This window comes from Canis lupus, chromosome 22 (assembly GCF_011100685.1).
Source record: "Canis lupus familiaris isolate Mischka breed German Shepherd chromosome 22, alternate assembly UU_Cfam_GSD_1.0, whole genome shotgun sequence".
Classification (NCBI taxonomy): Eukaryota; Metazoa; Chordata; class Mammalia; order Carnivora; family Canidae; genus Canis; species Canis lupus.
This window is the reverse complement of record NC_049243.1, coordinates 9,179,657-9,202,342: the sequence shown is the minus strand read 5'-3', so window position 1 is coordinate 9,202,342 and position 22,686 is coordinate 9,179,657. Positions and strand designations below refer to the sequence as shown.

Genomic DNA, 22,686 nt, shown 5'->3' with positions numbered 1-22,686 from the left:
CTTACAGTAGCAACAGCGACAAACAACAGCAAAATAACAACCCAAATGTCCACCAGCCGGAGGACGGCTTAATACCGCAACAATATAGATGAATCTCGAAGGCATTATGCTAAACAAAAGAAGCCAAATGTGCAAGAACACACATGGTGTGATTTTAAGGAGTTTTCAAAGTAGGCAGAATTCCTGGTGACCGAATTCAGAATAGGGGTTACTCATCGGGTGTTATTTTTTTTTTTTTTAAGATTTCTAAAAAAAATTTATTCATGAGAGAGAGAGAGAGAGAGAGAGAGAAAGAGGCAGAGACATAGAGGGAGAAGCAGGCTCCATGCAGGGAGTCTGATGCAGGACTCGAACCCGGGACTCTGGGATCACGCCCGGCGGAAGGCGGCGCTAAATGGCTACCCAGGCTGCCCCTCAGGGGGTGTTCTTGACTAGAAAATGGCGTAGGCACCCTTTGGGGGATGAAGACAAAATACCACATCTCGATCTGGTTGGCAATCACACAGATGGATGCACAGGTAAATATTTATCAAAGGGCACACTCAAGATCGGTGTACTTTATCGTATGCTTTGTCTCAAAAAATACCCAAGGCAAAAATAACAATATGGTAACGTGTTAATTCTCACTGTGGATACAGAGTACTATTACCTAATTCCCTATATTTTCCTGTATATTAAAATTTAAAATTAGGAGAGAGAGAGAGTGTGTGTGCAGCAGTGACACTGTTTCATAGCCAAAGTGACAGTCGTCCTAGAGGGGCCTTCTGCCCAGCCACCTCCCCGATGCTTGGATGAGTTCCCTTACAAATGGGGTACAGATGACAACAACTAACTAACCTCATTGTCACGCGCTCAGGACATGGCTGCTAAAAAGTGGGGCGTTTTGTAGGCTCTTCTAAAGATCGCTTTGGCTGATTCTTTCACTGACGGACTCCCAGCCATCATGCGTGACCTGGGCTGGGGTGTCCACCACCCTGCACCCCAGCCCCCCGCTCCGAAAGCAGAACTGCATTGGGAAAGCAGCTCCTTGGCCTCAGCTTCCAGATTGGTTGCTGCTGGGTCAAGCCCAGGGCATCACCACTGGCTGCTGTGGCAAGTCCAAGAGCATGAGGAAGGAAAGGAGAAGAAGAAAAAAAAAAAAAAGAATTTAAAAGGGAGATGGGAAAAAAGACAAAGAGAGGGAAAATGAAGGATGCATAGACGTAGCCCTGTGGCTTCAGGGAGCTGCCCTGGGTGACGTGCTTCCTTACTTGGAGCCTCTCCCGTGTTGCCTCAGTCCTTCACCTTACAGGTGGGGGAGGAAGGGTGTGTGTGGTGAAGCCCAAAGTGGCTCCCAAACCAGACAGACCTGCCTTTTCATCGCTACCTGACTGGCACCTACTTCATCTCCGGTGCCTCAGTTTCCTCACCTGTGCAACTAGCAGTGATTCCACCTCTCAGTATCGCTGTGGGGCTGGAAGTGGTGCGTGCCACGACGTGACCCAGGAGGCTCTCGACGACCAGGGTTAAGATGCCTCTCTCCCCTCCGAGGCCAGTTTTGTGGCTCAGAGACCCTGGCAACCTCGTCCCATAGAACTTTCTCCGCGGTGGCAGACGTGTGTGTCCGGTGAGCTTGAGGGGCTTGAGCTTTTCAGTGCATTTTAGTCGTTTTGCATTTGCATAGTCACCTGCGGCTAGTGGCTGGGCCCGGGCCGGCACGGGGAGCTCTGCAAGGCCGGGACTGGTCCCCCGCAGGTGGCCCGTCCCTACGGACGCCGAAAGGCGCCGGGTTTGCGCCGCATCTACGCAGTCCTTTCTTGCCCCGACAATAAAGCTCCTCCTGAATAGAGTCGGGGCTGGCGTGAAAGCCCGGGCCTGGGTCACACTCGGGCGCCGGGATGGGGGCGGTTAGGGCCTGCAGCCGCGTGGCCTCCACCTCTGTGTCCCTCTCGCCCCCACCCCCTGCGCCCCGTTGCCCACCATCCCCCACCCCGCCTGGGCCTGCGGGGGCTCCCCGTCCCTCGCAGCCAACCAGAGCTCGGCCCTTCCACTTCCCGGCTGCAGGGGGTGCAGGGCGCGCGGCAGGAAGCGGGGAGCTGCACGGCGTCCGCAGCCCTCCGGGGCCCGGGGCGACGCGGCCGCTTCAGCGAGTCGGGGCGTCGGGGCGTCGGGGCGTCGGGGCGCGCGGGCCAAGCGCAGGGCGAGTCCTGGGGCTGCGGCCCGGGCTCCCGCGAGGCCCCGTCGCCGGCTTCGGGGCGGGCGCGTGGCGAGGGCGGTGGCCGGAGGGGGGCGCTGGGGGGGGCGGGGGGGCGGGCGGGGCGTCCCCGGGGCGCGGCTGGGACTCTCTCGCCCGCCCCGCCTCGCCCCGCCTCCGCCCGCGGCTATAAGACGGCGGGGCCCGGGGGTGGCGGCGGCCGAGCGGGCGGGGAGCGGGAGCGAGAGCGGAGAGCGGGAGCGGGCGGGGAGCGGGGGGCGGGCGGGGAGCGGGCGGGGAGCGCACCGAGCGGAGGCGGCGCGGCCGGAGAGCGCGCGAGCCCGGGAGCCGGCGGGCGGGCAAGGCGGACCGAGCCGGGGCGCGCGGGGGCCCGCCCGGCGCAGCTCCCTCCCGGCGCCCCGACCCCGCAGGACCCTCCCCGCGCCCGGGGCCGCGCGCGCCCATGAAGCCTCCCGCCGCGCAGAGCAGCCCCGCGGCCGCCGCCGCCGCAGGTGAGTGCACCAGCCCTGCAGGCCCCGGCGCTTCCGCAGAAAGGGGGTCCCCGGGCGGCCTGACCCCGCGCCGGGCTGGCGACACCTCCACGGGCGCGTCCTGACCCAGTCTGCGCTCCGCCACCCGCTCGCCCGCGCGCCCCGGGGCCGGTACCCGACAGCCGCGGACGGACGGACACACGGACGGACACTCGCGGACACGCACCCGCGGACACACTCGCGGACACACCCGCGGACACACTCGCGGACGCACACCCGCGGACACACTCGCGGACACACCCGCGGACACGGACACACTCGCGGACACACACCCGCGGACACACTCGCGGACACACCCGCGGACACGGACACACTCGCGGACACACACCCGCGGACACACTCGCGGACACACACCCGCGGACACACACCCGCGGACACACTCGCGGACACACACCCGCGGACGCACACCCGCGGACACACACTCGCGGACACGCACCCGCGGACACACTCGCGGACACACACCCGCGGACACCCGCGGACGGGGCGTAGGGGTGCGGGGAAGAGTTCCGGCGCCCGGGGTACCGGGTGACCTGGGGTCACGGCGGAGGCTCAGTTTCCGCAGCTCGAAAACGGGCGGAGGGTGGGCGGCGTGGGGGGCCGGCCGAGGGTCCCAGAGCCCCGCGCTGAGCCCGCCCGCCCGCCCGCCCGCAGCCCCCGCCCTGGACTCGGCGGCCGCGGGGGACCTGACGGACGCGCTGTGCGAGTTTGACGCGGTGCTGGCGGACTTCGCGTCGCCCTTCCACGAGCGCCACTTCCACTACGAGGAGCACCTGGAGCGCATGAAGCGGCGCAGCAGCGCGAGCGTGAGCGACAGCAGCGGCTTCAGCGACTCGGAGAGTAGGTGTGGGGCGGCGCGGGGCTGCGGGCGCGGCCGGCCAGAGGGCCCAGGAGGGTCCCGCGGGGCGAGCACCCCCCACCCCCGGGACTGGCTGTCACGCGGGGTCCCGGGACGGCCGGGCACCTGCCGCTGCAGTGTCCCGAGGCCGAGGGTGCGGGCCGCCCCCCCCCCCGCCCCCCCCCGACTGCCCGCCTCTCCCCTGCCCGCCTCCCCCCCCGCGCCTCCCCCCTGCCCGCCCTCCCCTGCCCGCCCTGCCTCTCCCCTGCCCTGCCTCTCCCCTGCCCGCCCCCCTGCCCGCCCCCCTGCCCGCCCCCCTCTGCCCGCACCGTCTCTCATCTGCCCGCCCCTCCCCTGCACGCTCGTTCTCCCGTTCTCCCGGGGTCGCTCCTCACCTGCCCCGCCCGCTCCGTCTCCCCCCTGCCCCGCCTCCCCCCCGCCCGCTCTGTCTCTCACCTGCCCCGCCTCCCCCCTGCCCGCTGGGTCTCCCGGGGTCGCTCCTCACCCGCCCCGCCTCCCTCCTGCCTGCTCCGTCTCTTCGCAGTCTCTCTTTCAGAGCGTGTGGGGCAAGTGCGGAGGGAGGGACGCAGGAGGACCCAATACTGAAAACTCTGGGAAAGGTCTCCCAAGCTGCTGTTCTTGGGATTCCTGAAATAACATCCTCACGTTTTCTTCTGGCTGCGAGCTCCCAGGCTTGCTGTGGCGCTGCAGGCCGTTTGGAAAGACTCTCTGGCCTCCCCGCAGAGTTCAAGTGCTTTAGAGAGTGGCCCTCTTCCTTCTGGCAGGTCCCCCAAGGGGACTGCTGGCTTCCACACCTCCCGCCCCCCACCCCCACCTCGGGCTGGAGAGGGAGCCGAGAGCAGATGGGCTTACAGGTGCTTCCTGACAACTTGTCTCCTCTTGGAGACTTACCCCAGGGTCTCTTTGTCTTCAATGACCTTGCAAGTGGGACACTCCCCACCGACCCTCCAAGGATCAGATGGTCAGTAAGGATTCCAGATATCCGTTTAGGTGTCCGTTTAGGTGTCAGGATCTGGTGACTTTTCAATATCATGTGGTGGTTGTTGGTTTTCCAATTCTGGATGACTTAGTATTTTTCTTAGACTTTTCTTGAGACTTCATTCCCTACGTGAGTTACAGCATGAATGTCACTCCCTTTGCTGCCCTTGACTCTGGAAGCGAAAGCAATGACCCAATGATCTTTCCTTGTGATTCTCTTCTTTTGAAATCTGAAGCTTTTCCTCATTCCAGGGCAAAGATACAGCCCCAGACCTCCACATGAGCTGTCCTCCTGAAAATGAATAAAGGCCCTCGCCACCCTGTCCGGGGGTTTGAGTCAGAAACCTGAGGTCCCTCTTGACTTTCCTTGGAAGCCCCCCCCCCCCCCCCCCCCCCCCCGCCCCACAAAGGGTTGGATTTAATTGCAGCTTTTGAGGTGAACAGGAATGGGATAGCATGCTGTTAATTTTCCATTTTGTATTTTGGACTTTATTGCTAATGACTGGACCCCTTATTTTCAATTTCAAAAGGAAATCTAAAAACTTTTGAAATCTGCCTCAATATCTGTGGCCAAACTTCAATAAGTCTCCTTCTGCTGGGGCTTGGAGCGGGTTATTTATTCATCACATACAAATTCTCCCCCCCCACACACACAGGAAAGAAGCTGGGACAGTCTGTCCAGTGCTGTGCTATTGCAAAGAATAACTCCTTTCTAAACCGCAGCCGCATTTGGCTAGAATATGGTCTGAGCTGGCCCATCACGGGTGATTGCAGCTCCCTCAGGGTAGGATTTCAGACTTGAGATCTGTTTTCAAGGGCCTCAAAGAGAAGGCACCCAGAAACACATTGTTAACGATTTGGGGGGAGATATTTGGAAGTCTGTAGTTTCTCTTGCAGAGGTGGGGGAGGGGTGAGGGGCTTGTGTGTTTTGCTTTCTGCTTTTGTTGTTATTTTTTTTTTAAGATTTTATTTATTTATTCACGAGAGACAGAGAGAGAGAGGCAGAGACACAGGCAGAGGGAGAAGCAGGCTCCATGCAGGGAGCCTGATGTGGGACTGGATCCTGGGTCGCCAGGATCACGCCCTGGGGCGAAGGCAGTGCCAAACCACTGAGCCACCCGGGCTGCCCATGCTTTTGTTGTTAACTGTGTATTTTGCTAACCCTTAGTTTGGTCGCTAGGGCAGTAATGGGGATGGCATAAAGAAGGCTCAGATGACACTAGTCTTTATAAATGTGTAGTTAGTTTGTCCCCCGTAAGACTGGTTAGAAATAGTGGTGGCAGAAGCGGTGTGTATCTAACAGTAATTTTTTTTTTTTAACAGTAATTTCTTGAGGAAGCGTAATGTATGTGTCTTAACTGCCACCAAGAACTGAGCCCAGATGTTGATTATACGTATTTGTCCAATACTTTTCTGAGGAAGGGAATGTTTGAGAGAGGTAGGTCCTACTGAGATGTAGGCCACCAAAGCGGGGAGCCAACCAGGATAATGATAATAAGAGCACCTCACTTCTACTCAGCCCTTAGGAGGATTATTGTTCTTATTTGTTAGCTCTTATTGGTGGTGATCTCTGCTGTGTTTTATTTATTTTTTCAAAGGTTTTATTTATTCATGCATGAGAGACATAGAGAGAGAGGCAGAGACACAGGCAGAGGGAGAAGCAGGCTCCATGCAGGGAGCCCGACATGGGACTCGATCCCGGGTCTCCAGATCCCACGACTCCAGGATCCCACGCCGGGCTGAAGGCGGCGCTAAACCGCTCAGCCACCGGGGTTGCCCTCTGCTGTGTTTTATTTATTTTTTAATTTTTAAAAATTTTTTAAAGATTTTATTTATTTATTTATGAGAGACACAGAGAGAGAGGCAGAGACACAGGCAGAGGGAGAAGTAGGCTCCATGAAGGGAGCCTGATGTGGGACTTGATCCTGGGACTCCAGGATCACACCCTGGGCATGAAGGCAGGCGCTAAACCACTGAGCCACCCAGGGATCCCTCTGCTGTGTTTTAAATGTGGTATCTCCTAGGACCTCTGCCACAGTCCTATAAAATAGGCACGATTATCTCCAATTTTCTGATAAGAGAGCAGAACCACGTGGGCCCTCTCTGAGACCTTGCTGTGGTCACCATGGATGGCTGGCTGGAATGGGAAGCAGGTCCTCAGGAATAGACTTGAAGCCCGGTGGACCTGAATCACGTGCCTATGTATCAATAGCGGTTGTGTCTGAGGGTGTCTCTTCAAGACAGTGGTCATCTGGCCGGGTCATTGGAGCCCAGGCTGTGCTCTATTGGGCCCCTGGGCAACAGATGGGCCTCCGTTTCTCTAGCTGTGAAATTAAAAGGATGCTATTTAATAATGCTAGTAGAAACATCCACAAGCTCATGAATAGGAAGAAAAATTTTGCTCTGTTTCATGCTTTCAAGAAAACATTAAAATGCATACACCAGGCTCTGTGACATAATCAGATACACTTACACCAGTGTCTTGCATGGAAATGTTACATGTGCGCTACGAACCAGTAGTACCTTGAGGCTTACTCAGCCTTCTACCTACTGCTCTATCACTCAGAACATGTGGCCAACTTACGAGATAGCTCAAAGCAGCTGTTCTGTCTTTTTTTGAAGAACCCTTCCTTGGGGGCCCCTGGCTGGCTCGGTCAGTTGAGCATCAGACTCTTGATTTCAGCTCAGGTCATGATCTCAGGGGTTGTGAGATTGAGCCCTGCACTGGGCTCTGTGCTGAGCGTGGAGCCTGCTTAAGATTCTCTCTCCCTTTCTGCCCCATGCTCTCTTTCTGTTAAAAAAAAAAAAAAAAAAAAAAAAGTAGGTTTGCTTGCTTTTTTTTTTTTTTAAGATTTTATTTATTTATTCATGAGAAACACACACACACACACACACACACACACACACACACACAGGCAGAGACACAGGCAGAGGGAGAAGCAGGCTCCATGCAGGGAACCCAATGTGGGACTCGATCCCTCGAACCCGAGGATCGCACCCTGGGCTGAAGGCCAAACCTCTGAGCCACCCAGGGATCCCCCCGGTTGCTTGCTTCTAAAGAAGAAACATAGACATTTCTTCTGCCCAAAGAGGCAAATTACCTAGATAGAGAAGAATGTATGTTTAATAGAGAAATACTCCTTCCTGTTCCCACTTACAGTAGGTCCCCCAAAGATGTGAGTGAAGAGAAGACCAAAGTGAAAATTGCAAGATAACTCCTCCTTACGGGTGGCATTTAAATGGGGGTTGGTCAGAACAGGCTTGTTCTTTTCCCCTAAACTTGGGTCCAACAGATAACCTCAGACACTTTGGTGGGAGCAGTTTTAACGTCAGCAGTAAAAGGGCAGCATAATTAGGAGCTAGGGCAGTGTTGTTCAAACTTGATCCTTAGAGGTGCTCCAGGAGTCACAAACTTCTTCAGTTTGAACTTATTAAAAAACAAAACCAAACATTGTTTTCCAATATTTTCAAAACTGTAAATGCACACTCTGACTCCTCAAATATGTTCGATGAAATTTTAACTCGTAATTACTAAGTTTTAATCAACGTGTTAATTGATAGGTTTCCACTGAATGATCTTATGCGAAGTTTAAAATATTAACTTGAACTTTTTTTTTAAAGATATATTTTTTAAAAGATTTTATTTATCTATTCATGAGAACACACAGAGAGAGAGAAAGAGAGAGGCAGAGACACAGGCAGAGGGAGAAGCAAGCTCCATGCAGGGAGCCTGATGTGGGACTCAATCCCGGGACCCCAAAATCACACCCTGGGCTGAAGGCAGTGCTAAACCTCTGAGCCACCCGGGCTGCCCCTTAACTTGAACTTTTCAAGGTGGTATGAACTTCTATCTTCACTGTATTGGGGTTTCACATACCCTTTTCCCTTGAAGGGGAGGGGGGTGTGTTTTGTTACTTAACAGAAAGGATCTGAAGGCTCCTGTTGTGCAAGGGATATTGTGATATTGTAGAGCCACTTTAGGGAGTGAGGAACTGGCTTCTTTAGTGTATGCAAGACCAGGACATTTGTATGTCTTTGCTGAGTCTCTTCCAGCTTGGGCACCTGATGGGCGCTGGGTGCCAGCGTGACAGGTAGCGTATTGGCTGATCTGGCTTAGGAGCTACAGAGGTTGGAATCCGAGCTTGCTCAACCATGAGAGAGTAAGTTAGGAGCCCTGTGGCTGCACTGGCACGGTGTTAGGGATTCTAGGTGGGTGTTAGGGTCCAGGTGGGTGACCGGGCTCATTCTGATGGGGACCTGGAGAGGTGTGGAAAGGGACCAAGCAGAGCCAGAAGGGAAGCTGGGGCGAGAGTGTTGAGGGGAAGAGAGGGGGCCCTTTCATATTCTATCCTACTTCTAGAGAGGTTTTCAGAATTTAGATTTTGTGGAGGAGATTAACCCTCCTCCCTGCCCCCACCACCACCAACCATTCCCTGTGGCAAAAGGAAACAGGTCCAAGGTTTTCTTTTTCCCAGTTAATTACTGTAGTTTGCTTGTCTTCAACGTGTGGGATTGTTCTATATTTACAGGCGCTCTGGGCAAGGTTTACTGTCTGTGGCTTTTCTTTCCTCTGGAGGAGCACATGTCGGTGCTAACCCTAAATTACCTTTTTCCCCACCTCCAAACTAAAAGAGCACAACTACCTTTTAAACAGGCTTCTGTTTTTACGGCTGAGTTTCTCAAGCTCTGTTGGTGAGCATTAGAGCTGGGTGTTTGTATACTGAATGTGCTGGCACTTCTTCAGCGGGGGTCTTAGAAAACTTGGTGCTTGAGCTCGAGGAGCCTGGCTTCAGCACACCAAGGTCACAGGCCAAGGACATTTCTGAGGAGGCTTTGAGATGCTCGTTGAGATGGGGCTTTGGAACTGATTGAAGTAGACACTGCAGAGCCTGGAAATATCTGGTCTTATTACCTGCCAAGGTTCCCCAAATCATCACCATGTGTGTCCCTCGAACCGCCCCCCCCCCACCCGTTAATAGCAACACCTGATTTTGGGCTGGGGCCGTAATACGTTAATGTGCTATCAGCCAGCAACACGTTGCTGTCATTTTATCAGACCAACTGACTGCTGTTTTGCAGAGGAGAGAGTTCCAGAGGCGTGAAAAGGCTTTCCTTACCTTTTCATCTACCACACTGCTTTCCATGAGGTCTTCTTCATGGAGGGTGCTCAACAAAAGTCCAGAGTGAAAATTTTACTGGATAAAAGGAGATGAGGTCTAGAGCGTGAGCTCCTTCTCTGGTGGTGGTTTGTTTTAGGGAGGTTTATTCTGGGGTGCCTCCGAAGATAAGCTTCTCTTAAGAATGTTGCTAGTGGGGGCCCCTGGGTGGCTTAGTGGTCGAGTACCTGCCTTCGGCCCAGGGCGTAAGTCCCACATCAGGCTCCCTGTGGGAAGCCTGCTTCTCCCTCTGCCTCTCTCTGTCTCTCATGAATAAATAAAAATCTTAAAAAAAAAAAAAAAAAAGAATGTTGCTATTACCTGAAGAGGAGGAAGCCGAGCCCCAGGATCTTGGTCATTACTCTCTTCTATGGTGACCTCTCCTCTCTTGGCCATGTCCTCCTCCATTTCACCAGAATAAAATCATGAAAACCATAGGAATCCAAATGGAGCACCTCGTTCCTATTCCCCTTTTGCTAAGGAGGAAGCTAAGACTCGGGTAAAGTGATGGGCACAGGGTCACACAGTCGTGGTGACCTCCCACCCCATACATCTCAACTGTGGCACCATCTGCTGGGCTTCTCACTAGCTTTGGGCTTCTTGAAGTTGCTTTTCTCGTCTTTTTTTTCATGAATGACGTGTATACAGTATTACCACAGGGTGGGACTAGACTGTGGGCAGGTTTGGTTCAAGGAGGCTGGGGGTTCATTTCCTGTTGATGGTTGAGTATCCTGGAGCCTGGGGTCAGGTCTGGCTCAGATTTGCACTGGAACCCACAGGAGGAGAGAGGACTCAAGGTGTGGCAATGCCCCGGTGTGTGAGCTTGTGTGTGTTTGTGGGGGGTGGCGTGTAAGGGGAGGGGGGAAGTGAGGAAGTGAGCATGTGCTATGTTGACATGCCTGTGCGCCCCGTGTGTGTTTATATATAGTGTACTTGGTTGTTGTTTTTTTTTTTCTCTCTCCCTCCCTCATTGGGGGAGTAGCATCAGTCCATTAGCCGTAAGAGGAACTTCTGATTATTTTAAGTTTGGTTTGCAACTGAATTTATTAGGCAAGTAACAGCCAGGTTGTCTATATATTTTCTGAATTTGAGGAAAATACTTGGATCAAAAAGGCATTTTAACACCAGGCTTTAAAGGCTAAGAAGAGGCACTGTGTGGCAATGTCCCGGTACCTATGACTCATTCTCCACAGTCTCAAAACCACCTGAGCTACCCAGAGGTTTTCCTGAATCTTCGTAGGGGGTCTTTTCTTTTTCCTACATTTTGCAATGGCCTTTTCCATGTCTAGATAGAGCATTCCTTCCCTCGAAAACTCAATGACAGTGGTCTACTTGCCGGTGAGGAAAAATAGTGTGTGCGTATGTGCCCCCCCCCCCCCCGCCGCCACCTGTGAGCCCCCCTCCCCCTGAGAACGAGTATATGTGGCTGTAACGTTGCTAAAGAGTTGGAGCAAAATAGAGATGATGTCAAAGTCAGGGCGAGGGCCCGTGGTGCAGGGTGGGGTGGAGTGAGGTGTGGTGGTGAAACTGGCTCTCAAGGACCATCTGCTTCTGGGAGATAGAGGCCAGAGGTGTGATCACTGAAGTCTGGGCTGGGCACCCCGGGCCAGGGATGGAGGCGATGCTCTCCGTGTCCTTTAGAATCAAAAATTATGGGCCAAATACCTCCTACTCTTTCCTTCTGTCTCAGGGGTCTGGGCATGAGGCCGGCCTCCCCGGAGCCCTCTGTGGTTTTCCTGCCACTAAGTCTTAGCTCATCGTTTCCCTGCAAGTTTCTCGGGTTCTATTTGTGGCGATTCTCCTACCTATTACGTGGTGACAAACAGTCATGCTCTGCTGTAGGTCTGCAGCGGACTTGACCACTTTTTTGTACGTAAGGGAAGGGCTTTCCCTTGAGAAAATCCAGACTGTTCTAGAAGTGGGCTGACAAAGCAGGCAGAAGGGCTTCCCCGGTCGAGTTCCATGGAACACAAGTGCCCTGAGAGTATTAAGGGGCGGCCACAAAAAAATGTGTCCCATAGTTAAATTTGAGAAATAAGGCTAAGCTGGTTTTTCATAAGACTTCTCAGGGACATTAAAGTGGGAAGATGCAGTAGGAATCTCCAGGGGTGCTTGGTGCTTCTCAAACCTAGTTGATCTCACAGTTCTTCTTTCCAAAGGACCAGTATTCTGAGGGATATATATTTGGGGAAATACAAGTGTGAGGTTGGGTATCTTGGATCTCAGTAGGTGTTCACCATCGAAGCCCTGAAAAGTGACTGGTGGTCCTTTTAGGTGACCTGGGCTGGACCTCTAAAGGGAGAAAAGATTGTGAGGGTCAGGCATGTCTGGAAGAGTGAACAAGATGAGTGTGTAGGTCAGGAAGACAAGGTGGCACTGGGGCCACCTGGTTGGGGTGGGGGGGTGGGGGGGAGTGCGAGGAAGGGGAGCCAAGTGTAGGGCCTGAGAACTTGTAGCAGCCTTTTAGGGATGAAGCTGAATTCTTTTGGGATGAGAAGATTCTGCTTCTGAAAACCTTTTTTAATCTGAATATATCTTCTGTGACTTCGTGTTCACTTTGAGTTATGGGGACCAAAGAAATATGTGTTTGCCTCCTCCTGAGCTGGAGGTCATTGGATTAAGGCGAGTGAATCCCCAAGAAGGGTAGAGTCCTGCCCAGGCCCTCTTGATGCAGCTGGCCTCTTGCACCTGAACAGCCTCTCCAGAGCTCATCTCGGCTCCACCTGTGGCTGGCTTCGAGTTTTGTTTTAACCAGGAAGACTGTTAACTTTGTGACCTCAGAGGCCACATCCTGCTTCTGTGGGCTGCTCTGCCTTTGAGCCCTATGAGTGGGTCCTGCTCAGCCAGCAACTCCCTTTAGGTGTCACAGTCACGTGGCCGGGCTGGCCGTGGGTTGGTTTCCTCCTTCTTGGCAGGGTCTAGAGAAGTAGGCCCTCAGAACGTTAAGAGCTGGAAGGGACTTTAAGGATTGAGGAGCCTTCCCATTTTCTTGGTGGCAAAACTGAGGCTCAGAGATACTATCTTGCTCAAGGGTGCCCGAGTACCTAAGTAGCTGAGCTGGTTCCCTTGACTCCCAGCGTAGCCCTGCTTCTGGGACCTTGTTCTGCTTTCTCTCTGGTCTTCGGGGGTAGGACGATAGAAGGAGCCACAGAGTTATTCCCAGTGTCTAGAATTGACAACCCCTACAAAAAATGTTGATCTCTGACCCTCCAGCTTATCCTTAGAGTGTAAGTTCTCAGGAAAACTGTGACACAGACTCTCTTGAGCAGATAGGAAGGATTATTATTATTATTTAAACATTTGAAAAAAGAGATTTATTTATTTATTTTAGAGAGCAGAGGGGGAGAGAGGGAGCAAGAGAGAGAGAGAGAGAGAATCTCTAGCAGACTCCCCACTGAGTGTGGAGCCCAGTGGGGGGGGGGGGGGTGAACTGGTTCCATGACCCTGAGATCATGACTTGAGCTGAAATCAAGAGTCAGATGCTCAACCGACTGAGCCACCCAGGTGCTCCCAGGCAGGGAGGATTATTAAGTAATGGGATCCAACCGGGTATTTGTATTTTAGGGAAATCAGAGGGCAGAAGGGACTTTTTTTTAGGAAAGAGGATTCTTTTTGCTCCACAATCCCAAACCAACCCCCCACCCCTCATCAGCCAAGCATTGGCTTGGTTGTCAGTTAGAGACCCGGGCAGTGGGCTCCTATGTGTTGCAAAGAAGGATGGTCTGGTCGTGATAATCCTATCACAGTCTCCTTTGTAAGGGTCTCCATGCAAGACCCTGGGTGTGCAGGACACACACACACAGGCACTCCCCTGCCTTGAATCATTTGAGGGCAGAAATATGAAGTCTGGAAATGAACCTGTTTTCTTTACAACTTTGCTCCTTTTGGAGAGGAGCCATGGTTATCAATAGACTAGAGACTGAAAACCACCTTGAATGAGTTATATTTTCTTTCCTGGAAGGTGCAGATTCGCTCTACAGGAACAGCTTCAGCTTCAGTGATGAAAAACTGAATTCTCCAACAGACTCTGCTCCGGCTCTGCTCTCCCCTGCTGTCACTCCTCGGAAAGGTAGGCTCATGGGTTGTGGTGTGAGGTTTTGGGCTTCCTCTACTGCCTTCCCCCCTCAATCTCTCCTCTCCTCTCCCTTAGCCCTGACCAATCTTCCCCAAATGGGGGCACTTTGGTGGCTCAGTCATTGAGCACCTGCCTTTGGCTCAGGTCGAGATCCTGGGGTCTGGGGATCAAGTTCCCCGCATCACTAATTTCCCTCCAGTCTAGTGGCGTTTGTCACCCTTGCTAAGAGCGTTTTTTTTACCCCACTCATCTTCGCACACCTCTCCCGATATCCTTTTATTAGCTTTTTTCTCCAGGCCATTTTTCCGCTCCCCTCACTCAATTGCCCCGCCTCCCTACAAATGCTCTGCCAGACTCGATTGACACCATACCACGTTCTACGGTCTCTTCTTCCTCCTAGCCTGCTTCTCTACGCACAACCATGTTGCCGCACGACTCACTATCCAGTTCCGTGTCCTGTACCGCGCCTTCCTCTTCACTGTGCGGTCGTTTTTACTTTCTCATCCTAACTCGTATTACTACGTCGGCTTACGAAGTGGGGTAGCAGAGGGAGTTGTGGCGGAGGCACCATGTTCCTGTTTAGGTCGGCGCCCGCCCGCTCAATGGCGGATGGGTCCGGTGGTCCCATTGCCGTGGGGGTGGAGACACCGCCGTTACACAGGGTAGACCAAAAAAAAGCCCGTAGGGATGCGCAACGCGAAAGGAGGGGGCACTTCTGAATGGTATTCGTGCGTAATTCCTTCACGCTCTGAATCTAGCCCGCGGATGTTGCTACTGAGATGTTTTGGTTGCGAGTGGCGTGGCAAGTTTGGTCACCCACACCACACGTCGCACGCAGAGCGGGGAGGGGGATGGACGCGCCCACAAGCACACAGCCCAGAGGTCGGAGGTCAACACACGGACCAACTCGGGGGTGCGCTGGTCGAGACTCGTCGCGTGGCGGTCCACAAGAACCGAACACCCCTGGTGGGGGCGGGGACCACCTACATGCCCCCGTACCAGTAATGCGGGCATCGAGCCAACTCTATCCACCCGCGACCTGCTCCTAACTCCCAGCCCCGTTGAAGATCTCCTCGAACGCTATGCCTATTAAGCCATCCTACCGCCCCTTTGCTCCCATCCATACTTTGTGAACGCTCGCCCTATCTCCCGTAACGTTTTTTCCTTATCTTCCTGTCTTGATTACCACCACACATTATTTTGCCACTAGCAGAACCGTACTCCCCCCTTTCATTTTTCAAGCCCCCCCACATACAGCCGCTTACCTTTACCATAGTACGCTCTTCGCCGTGAGCCTATACCTCTACCTCTAGACTTATAGGGTTTTTGTTGGTCTTAAGGTCTAACCTCCCCGCCCCTCTTCGTAGCTACGCTTATGTGTTTCTTTTATCGAAATTCCCCCGACCCACCCTCCCCGCCTCGCTGACCTCAGCCACCTTCCTGAACTCCCTCCCTCTTTTTTCCTCGGCTAGTTCAATACGATGTGCAGCAATTTTCACCACTAATCTTCGTCCCACGCTTTCCAAGTTCCTCCGCACTTAGTCATCTCTACTCTGGCACATCCCTGCCTCCCTCTTTACCCCTCCCTCACACCGAGGATATTGGTCTATCCTTATATTCGGCCCCTGCCCTCTGCCCCATTGTGCATCTTGGAACCTACACCTTTTACCTTGTCTTTAATTCTTCGGTCTGCAATTAATTCTCCGTCAACAATCTTCCTTCCTCGTTGTCTTTCCCGCTCGATCTTTCGCATTCCCTATTTCCCACTCAACCCTTCATTTTCCGTACCTGCCTTCTCACATTCTCGCCCCCTCGCACCTTCCCTGTTGCATCCGCAGTTCATTTCATCTTTGACGCCCTCTCCTCCCGCTACTAGGCGCCTTAGCCCCACAACGTTTCCCTCCTGTGTCCACTGTCTGCTCCCCCACTTGCTTTTCCGCTTCCAACCCCTGAATAGGCGAGCTCTTTTCTCGGCTGTGCCTTAGCAACCCCATACCCCTTAGTTCTGGTTTTGTTTCTACTTCATTGCACGTGACCCTTCCACTCTATAACGCGTCTTTCTCTAATCTTTTTTGTCAAAGCCCCCTACCTCGCGCCTCAGTTGTATGTCACTGTACTCTACATACCCCGCACCCCCAATTACCCAAGCTTCTTTGCTTTGTACTTAGTAAATCCCTGTCCATTTCTTTACCGCCTGGAGTTTCGCCTCTTCCACCCTCCTCATCAATCTACTTTCCACCTCCTTCATAAGCTCCTTCCGCTTCTCCGACCCCATACACAGACCCTTTCCCCCTAAAAATTACCTTCTCCACCCCGACGTTCCCTTTATTCTTTCCAGACCTTACTTCCGCTATTCTACCCTCAAACACGCTCACTTCCTTCCGTTTTCGATACTCGCTCACTCATCCCCCTCTCTCCTTCCCTCTTTCTCTCCGTCTCCCCACCATGTTTTTATCCTCCTGCGGTACAAATAGTCTCCGCCTCTGAACTCCGTCCGCGCCTCCTGGTCCTTCCTTCCTTCACTTTCCGGCTCGGCTATTCGTCCCTCCTTCCCTCTAGTCTTTCCCCCCTGTCCGTGTTTTTTCCGTATCATCCCCTCGATTCTCCTGCCTCTCCTCCTCGTGTGCGTCACAACCCTTCCGTTACTGCATGGAGTCTGCTTCTCCCTCTGCCTATGTCTCTGCCTCTCTCTGTCTCTTATGAATAAATAAATAAAATCTTAAAAAAATATATTTCCCAAATACGTGAAACAAGTAGAGAAAACTAACATCCACGTACAGGATGGTGTGAAATGGAATTTGTTCTCCCTCAGGATTCTGATCAATGTGAAAATGGATCAGATAAATGGGGAGCAAGAAACCAAATTCGCAGGGAGAAAGAAAACCGGTCTTCTCCAGACTCTGCTTTCTCTCACGTGGTGTAATCAAGACTGCTAAATGACAGTGCTCTCCCAGACTGGTTGGTTCTAGAACTGAAAGCTCAGCAGCAGTTAGGCTTTGCAAGAAAGTGGGATTCTTTTTATTTGCATTAACTGTGTAACCAGTGCTTTCAGATGACCAATTTAACAATATTAAACGGGGTCATCCTCATGAGACCAGCGATGAGCTAACATGATTTAAAATAGCAGCTCCAGCCTGGCTCTACTGTGACATTAATAGACCTTAAAAAAAAAAAGTTTCTAAAGATGCATGAGCGGTTTCTTATTTTTTGGAACTTGTAAAGTGTCTCCAGCTAGAGAGCTGAATGTTCTGTTATATTGGACAAGTGCCCTTTTGAAAACAAAAGGAGTTTTTTTCCCCCTTCAAGAAACATTATACTTGCTGAAAATAGTTGCAGAATGCAATAAAAATGGAACATAGTTAAAAAAGAAATATGAAGATTCTATTACTTTTCTCACTCTTGGCATCAACGAGGAATTTCGCTCTTTTTCGAAAGAGTGATTTTTCAATTCTTCCTCCCAACGGAGCGGTGTCAGCAGCAGCCACTGGGGACCCTGCCATCGTCCAGCTCCCTGTCGGTAAAATGGAGCTATTGAATTTGGAGAGACAGGGCAGTGTGGGAGGTGGCTTCAAGACGTGCCCAGATTTGCTACCTGATTCTCAAGACAAAGAAATTACAGAGAGAGAGAGAGAGAGAGAGAGAGAGAGAGAGAGAGAAACTCTAGTTGTAGATTGCTTTTAAAGGCTGAGAACTAAAAAAAAAAAAAAAAGCTGAGAACTAGGCAGCCCGGGTGGCTCAGCAGTTTAGCGCCTGCCTTTGGCCCAGGGCATGATCCTGGAGACCCAGGATCGAGTCCCATGTCAGGCTCCCTGCATGGGGCCTGCTTCTCCCTCTGCCTGTGTCTCTGCCTTTCTCTCTCTCTGTGTCTCTCATGAATACATAAAATCTTTAAAAAAAAAAATGATAAAAGCTGAGAACAACAAGCTGTTTGTAGCCGGCAAGGGTTAACAGATGAAGCTCCGGGAATGCATTTGGGAGAAGGTATGAATGATGCACTCTGCAGGAAAGCGTATGGGTCGCAGGGCATAGAGGGAACAGAAGCCCGATGAGGACTTGGCACCTTGCGCTGGCCGCTGGAGGGATGGGGCCTCCCGTCACCTTCCCTGTACTATTTTGACAAAGAGCAGTGGCCCCCATTCATTTCCTCCTGGGCGGACCCCGAGGGCTGCAGCACTGCCCTGGGGTGGTAGCAAACCTGAAGGTGTTGATAAGAGGTGTAGTGAGAATCCGGAGTCTGGGTGTCCGCTCTGCACAGCGCCAAGCTTACCGGATATTTTTGACAGCTAACTCAGAGCTGACACAATAAAAAAATCAAGCCTTTTTGTCTTTCTTCCCAGCCCCTCACTACCCCTGCCTTTCAAATTCTTTTTTTTTAAAGATTGTATTTATTTATTCATGAGACACAGAGAGAGAGGGGTGGGCAGAGACATAGGAAGAGAGAGAAGCGGGTTCCCTGCGGGGAGTCCGATGCGGGACTTGAACTAAAGACCCCGGGATCATGACCTGAGCCAAGGCAGACGCTCAACCACTGAGCCATCTAGGTGTCCCTGCCCTTCAGACTCTTAAAGAAGTGAAAGGAGGTGGTCCTTCTAGGTTGTTGGGCTGGGGGTGGCGTGAGGGCTGATGAACTGAAAAAAAAAAAGGGAGACATTTAGGCTAATCTTCAGCATCCGTGTCTGAGTTGACTGTCAGTAAACACTGGAGCAGACACTTCGGCTTGGTACAGGACACTTGAAAATGATGCCTCTGTAGATACAGAGATGCAAAGTGGGGTCACATCATCCTGGGAACCCAGGGCATCAGGAGCCATCGTGATATGGAAACTGAAGGTCGACTCTTGTTTTTCAGCCAAACTAGGAGACACGAAAGAGCTAGAAGACTTTATTGCTGATCTTGACAGAACATTAGCAAGTGAGTACATGCCTGGGATTAAAAAAAAAAAATCAAACAGAAAACCAACCAACACTCACTGCTGATAAAGTGCCCTAATGTTTACCAGCTTGCCAGGGGACAAGAAGTTACATCATCAGGCTTCTTTAGGTTCAGAAACAGAACCCTAGTGGCTCAGAAAGAAGTTCTGCGTTCATGTAGATCGTGCGCCTTTCCAAACAGTGAGAACAGGCCACCAGCAAACAATGACATTTTGTTTGAGAAATGCAGAGTTGTTAGTAACAAGGTCAGAGCTCTCTCACCGTGATGGCCCGGCAGGCTTTTCAGAGAAGAAATGAGCTGACTGGCCACGGAAGCAATGTGCCAACAAGCCAGATGGTTCCATCCCATGGGCCAGGGAAGTCTTCCCAGGTTAGATCCAGGGGCTTGGGGAGGTCTGGCTTCTAGAGGATTGGGTCTCAAAAGACAGAAAGAATAAGCCTGGGGAGACCCGGTCGCCAAACGCCCACTTAGTGAAGATTAGGGAACATACTTCCCATTTGGCAGTTACACTACTGGTACCCCTTTTGTGTGACCAAAAATGTTGAGAAGTGGAGATACCACACCATAACTACAATGTGGGCGGGAGGGTATGTCCAGAAGACGGGCCCCCGAGAAATCAATCTACCCACTCTATTTCAAAAGGAAAGGATTATAAAAAGAAAGAAAGAAAGAAAGAAAGAAAGAAAGAAAGAAAGAAAGAAAGAAAGAGAGAGAAAGAAAAGAAAGAAAGAAAGAGAAAGAAAAAGAAAGAAAGAAAGAAAGAAAGAAAGAAAGAAAGAAAGAAAGAAGAAAGAAAGAAAGAAAGAAAGAAAGAAAGAAAGAAAGAAAGAAAGAAAGAGAAAAGAAAAGAAAAGAAGAAAGAAAGAAAGGATTACAAGAGCCAGAAGGATTGGGAATGAAGGTTTAGCTTCCGTACTCCTGGTGGGCTGTATTCAGTCACAGAGCAAAAGAATTTTGTCCTAGCCTCTTAATTTTTCAATGAAAGAGTTGATTTTCCATAAGAAATGTTTTATGCTGGACTCTGCCAGATAGCCAGGTCAGACCTGAAAGGTTAGATCCAAAGTTGTTATTTTATTTATTTTATTTATTTTTTCAAAGCTGGTTATTTTAACAGGACTCAGTTCTTAACAGGGTTTCAGACGGACCTAAATAGGGTGGAAAGTCAAGGTCCTTGTGTATTTTCTATTTGTTGGAGAATTTTATTGCCCATTCTCTTACATGCTGTACCATCCCACATCTAAAGACCTAGGCCTGTTTTGACAGAGATTATTGTAATTACAGCACAATTTGTATGAGGCCCAGGTAACAGGCCTGCCTACTTCATGGGAATTGCAGCTGGCCGCCCTGTCGTACCAGTTACTCAGACCTACACTACGTGGGAAGCCTGCCATTAAGTTTAGTGCTTTGATGCCCGTCTGTGATGGTGTGATCGGGTTACATATGAGAATTGGGAACTTTTTTTTTCACATTTTTATTTTTAATTTTTTTTTACATATTTTTTTAATTGGAGTTCAATTCGCCAACATATAGCATAACACCCAGTGCTCATCCCATCAAGTGCCCCCCTCTGTGCCCGTCACCTTTTGTGTGAGTGGATAACCTTATTTATCACCTCTTTATAGGTATGTGAAACAAGGAGAAGTTCTGGGTCCTTTCATCATAAGGGAGAAGCTTCAGAAAGCTCCAAGGACCTGGTAAACATCAGCTACAGAAGTTGCTACCAGAGCCGACAGAGATGAGTGCTCACCTACCACCAGGCCATTCTCAGGCTTGTGCATAAAAACCAACCTTTGAGATCATCTCTGGGCAATTTAGACAGTGAAACTGACTTTGTTTACCAGCTTGCCGCGTATTAGAACAAATGACCTATGCTAATATTCTATTTCTCTCAAAACCTAGCTATCCCGTAATTTAAAGTGCTTTTATGAAAAATATTTGTAATTAATTATATATGGTTGGAAACAGTAAATATGCTTTTCCCAGTATAATATATTTTTGTATGCAAATAAAATTTGACCTAGAGTCTGTATTCTGTAAACTTCTTTTTTTTTCTTTCTTTCTTTCAGTATGTTCCCATTTAAGTAATATTCTAGTGGGAATAACACTCCTCTTGACATCTAACAAGGGCTTTGGGTGCTGCCCAAGAGACAATAGGACGGTGAACTGAGGTCGTTTTGAAGCTCCTTCAGGGCTCGAGAGGGAAATGCTGGCCTGTGATTCCTGGGACATTTTAATTTGAGGATTGTGGGGTTTTTTTAATTGAGGCATCGTTGATGTACAATATTATATGAGTCTCAGGTGTACAACACAGTGATTTGACACTTCTGTACCTTTCCAGACGCTCACTACGATAAATGTACCTGTCACCCCACAAAGTATTACATTATTGACTATATTCCCTATGCTGTACTTTTCATCCCTGTGACTGAGGATTGTGGTTTGTTGGGTTCCTCCTCCATCTTTATTCTCCTCATATCTTACCACCTTTTTAGCTGCCATGGCTCTTTCTTTCAATTAAGGGAAACACTCGCACTCAAAATTCAGGACCGAAATATGAGGGAACATGGGGGCAGCTGGAGAACTTGAAAATGATGGTGCTATCATCAGATGAAGGAAGATCTGATGGCGCCAGCCTTGATGCTTACGTTCAGGTGGCTTCCTTGGAGCTGGAGGGTCCAGACGCAAGGTCTTCCACAGGGTGGGCTTTGCATGTGGAAGCCAATGACCACCTCCACTCCCAGCCACCTGCCTTTTGGGGACGATGGAGAGAGCATAAAAAGGGGAAAGTTCATAATTTTCTTACCTATGCTTTTCTATCTTTAAAACCTCTAAAAATAGGGGTACCTGGGTGACCCGGTCAGTTGGGCATCCAACTCTTGGTTTCGGCTGAGGTCATGATCTCAGGGTTGTGGAATGGAGCCCTGTGTCGGGCTTCAGGCTCAGTGGAGAGTCTGCTTAAAGATTCTCTCTTTCTCTCTCCCTCCATCCCCTCCCTCCTGCTCACGTGTGTACCTGCTTGCACTCTTTCCCTCTAAAGAAGAAAAAAAATAGTAATAATAAAACCCGAAATAACCAGGCATTACTTTGATAATTGGCATCAAGTTATTTAAAAACTCCCATCCTTATGTTTCTATACGATACAAATCCAAAACATAAGTACTCGGAATTTTATTTATATCTTCAAAAGCTAATTACTATATTTGACCTGTGTTTTAGGGCATCAGAAAACTACATGGCCTTTACTTTTTTTTTTTTTAAGATTTTATTTGTTTGACAGCATAAGCAGGGGGAGCAGCAGGCAGAGGGAGGTGAAGCAGACTCCCTGCTCAGCAGGGAGCCCCATGCGGGGCTGATCCCAGGACCCTGGGATCGTGGCCTGAGCTGAAGATAGATGCTTAACCGACTGAACCACCCAGGCACCCCTACATGGTCTCTTCTTTAACCTTTGTCTTTTCCTCAGTTTCTGGGACATCTTTGGGTTGAGCCCAAATATTTTCTTTATTTCTTTTGAGATATAATTCACATGCCTTAATATGCATCCTTCTAAGTGTGCAGTTCAGTGGTTTTTAGCATATTAACAGAGTTGTGCAGCCATCCCCAGTACCTGATTCTCTGTCTCCGTGAATTTCTCTATTCTGGATGTTTTCAATAAATAGAATCATATTGTATGTGACCCTTTGTGTCTGGCTTCTTTCTCTTAGCATACAATTTTCAAGGTTCATCCATGTCGTACACAAATCAGTACTTCGTTCCTTTTTATGACTGAATAATCCACTGTATGGATACACCACATTTTGTTTACCCATTTTTTAGTTGAGGGACATTTGGTTTGCTTCTACTTCTTTTTTTGGCTAATGAATAATTCCATCATGAATATCAAAGTACAAGTTGTCGTGTGGACGTATTTTAAAATTTCTCTTGGGTACATAACTTAGAGTGGAATTGTGAGGTCATCTGATAATCCT

The 22,686-nt window shown here is 50.6% G+C and overlaps 1 protein-coding gene across 1 annotated transcript; it reads left to right on the top strand.

Moving 5' to 3' along the window:
• The first annotated feature begins 2,636 nt into the window (after nucleotides 1–2,636).
• RGCC (regulator of cell cycle) lies at nucleotides 2,637–22,394 on the top strand. Its single transcript, XM_038569649.1, has 5 exons — nucleotides 2,637–2,685; nucleotides 3,376–3,561; nucleotides 13,676–13,783; nucleotides 18,638–18,700; nucleotides 20,344–22,394. Exons 1-5 carry the CDS (start codon nucleotides 2,637–2,639, stop codon nucleotides 20,349–20,351), a joined length of 414 nt encoding a protein of 137 aa, XP_038425577.1. The 3' UTR covers nucleotides 20,352–22,394.
• The last annotated feature ends 292 nt before the right edge of the window (nucleotides 22,395–22,686 follow it).

Bases quoted from the DNA above. Each gene is read 5' to 3' on its own strand.
- RGCC (XM_038569649.1), top strand. From the start codon at position 2,637: ATGAAGCCTCCCGCCGCGCAGAGCAGCCCCGCGGCCGCCGCCGCCGCA. The intron at 2,686-3,375 runs GTGAGTGCACCA...GCCCGCCCGCAG, and splicing joins CGCGGCCGCCGCCGCCGCAG to CCCCCGCCCTGGACTCGGCG. The intron at 3,562-13,675 runs GTAGGTGTGGGG...CTTTCCTGGAAG, and splicing joins CGGCTTCAGCGACTCGGAGA to GTGCAGATTCGCTCTACAGG.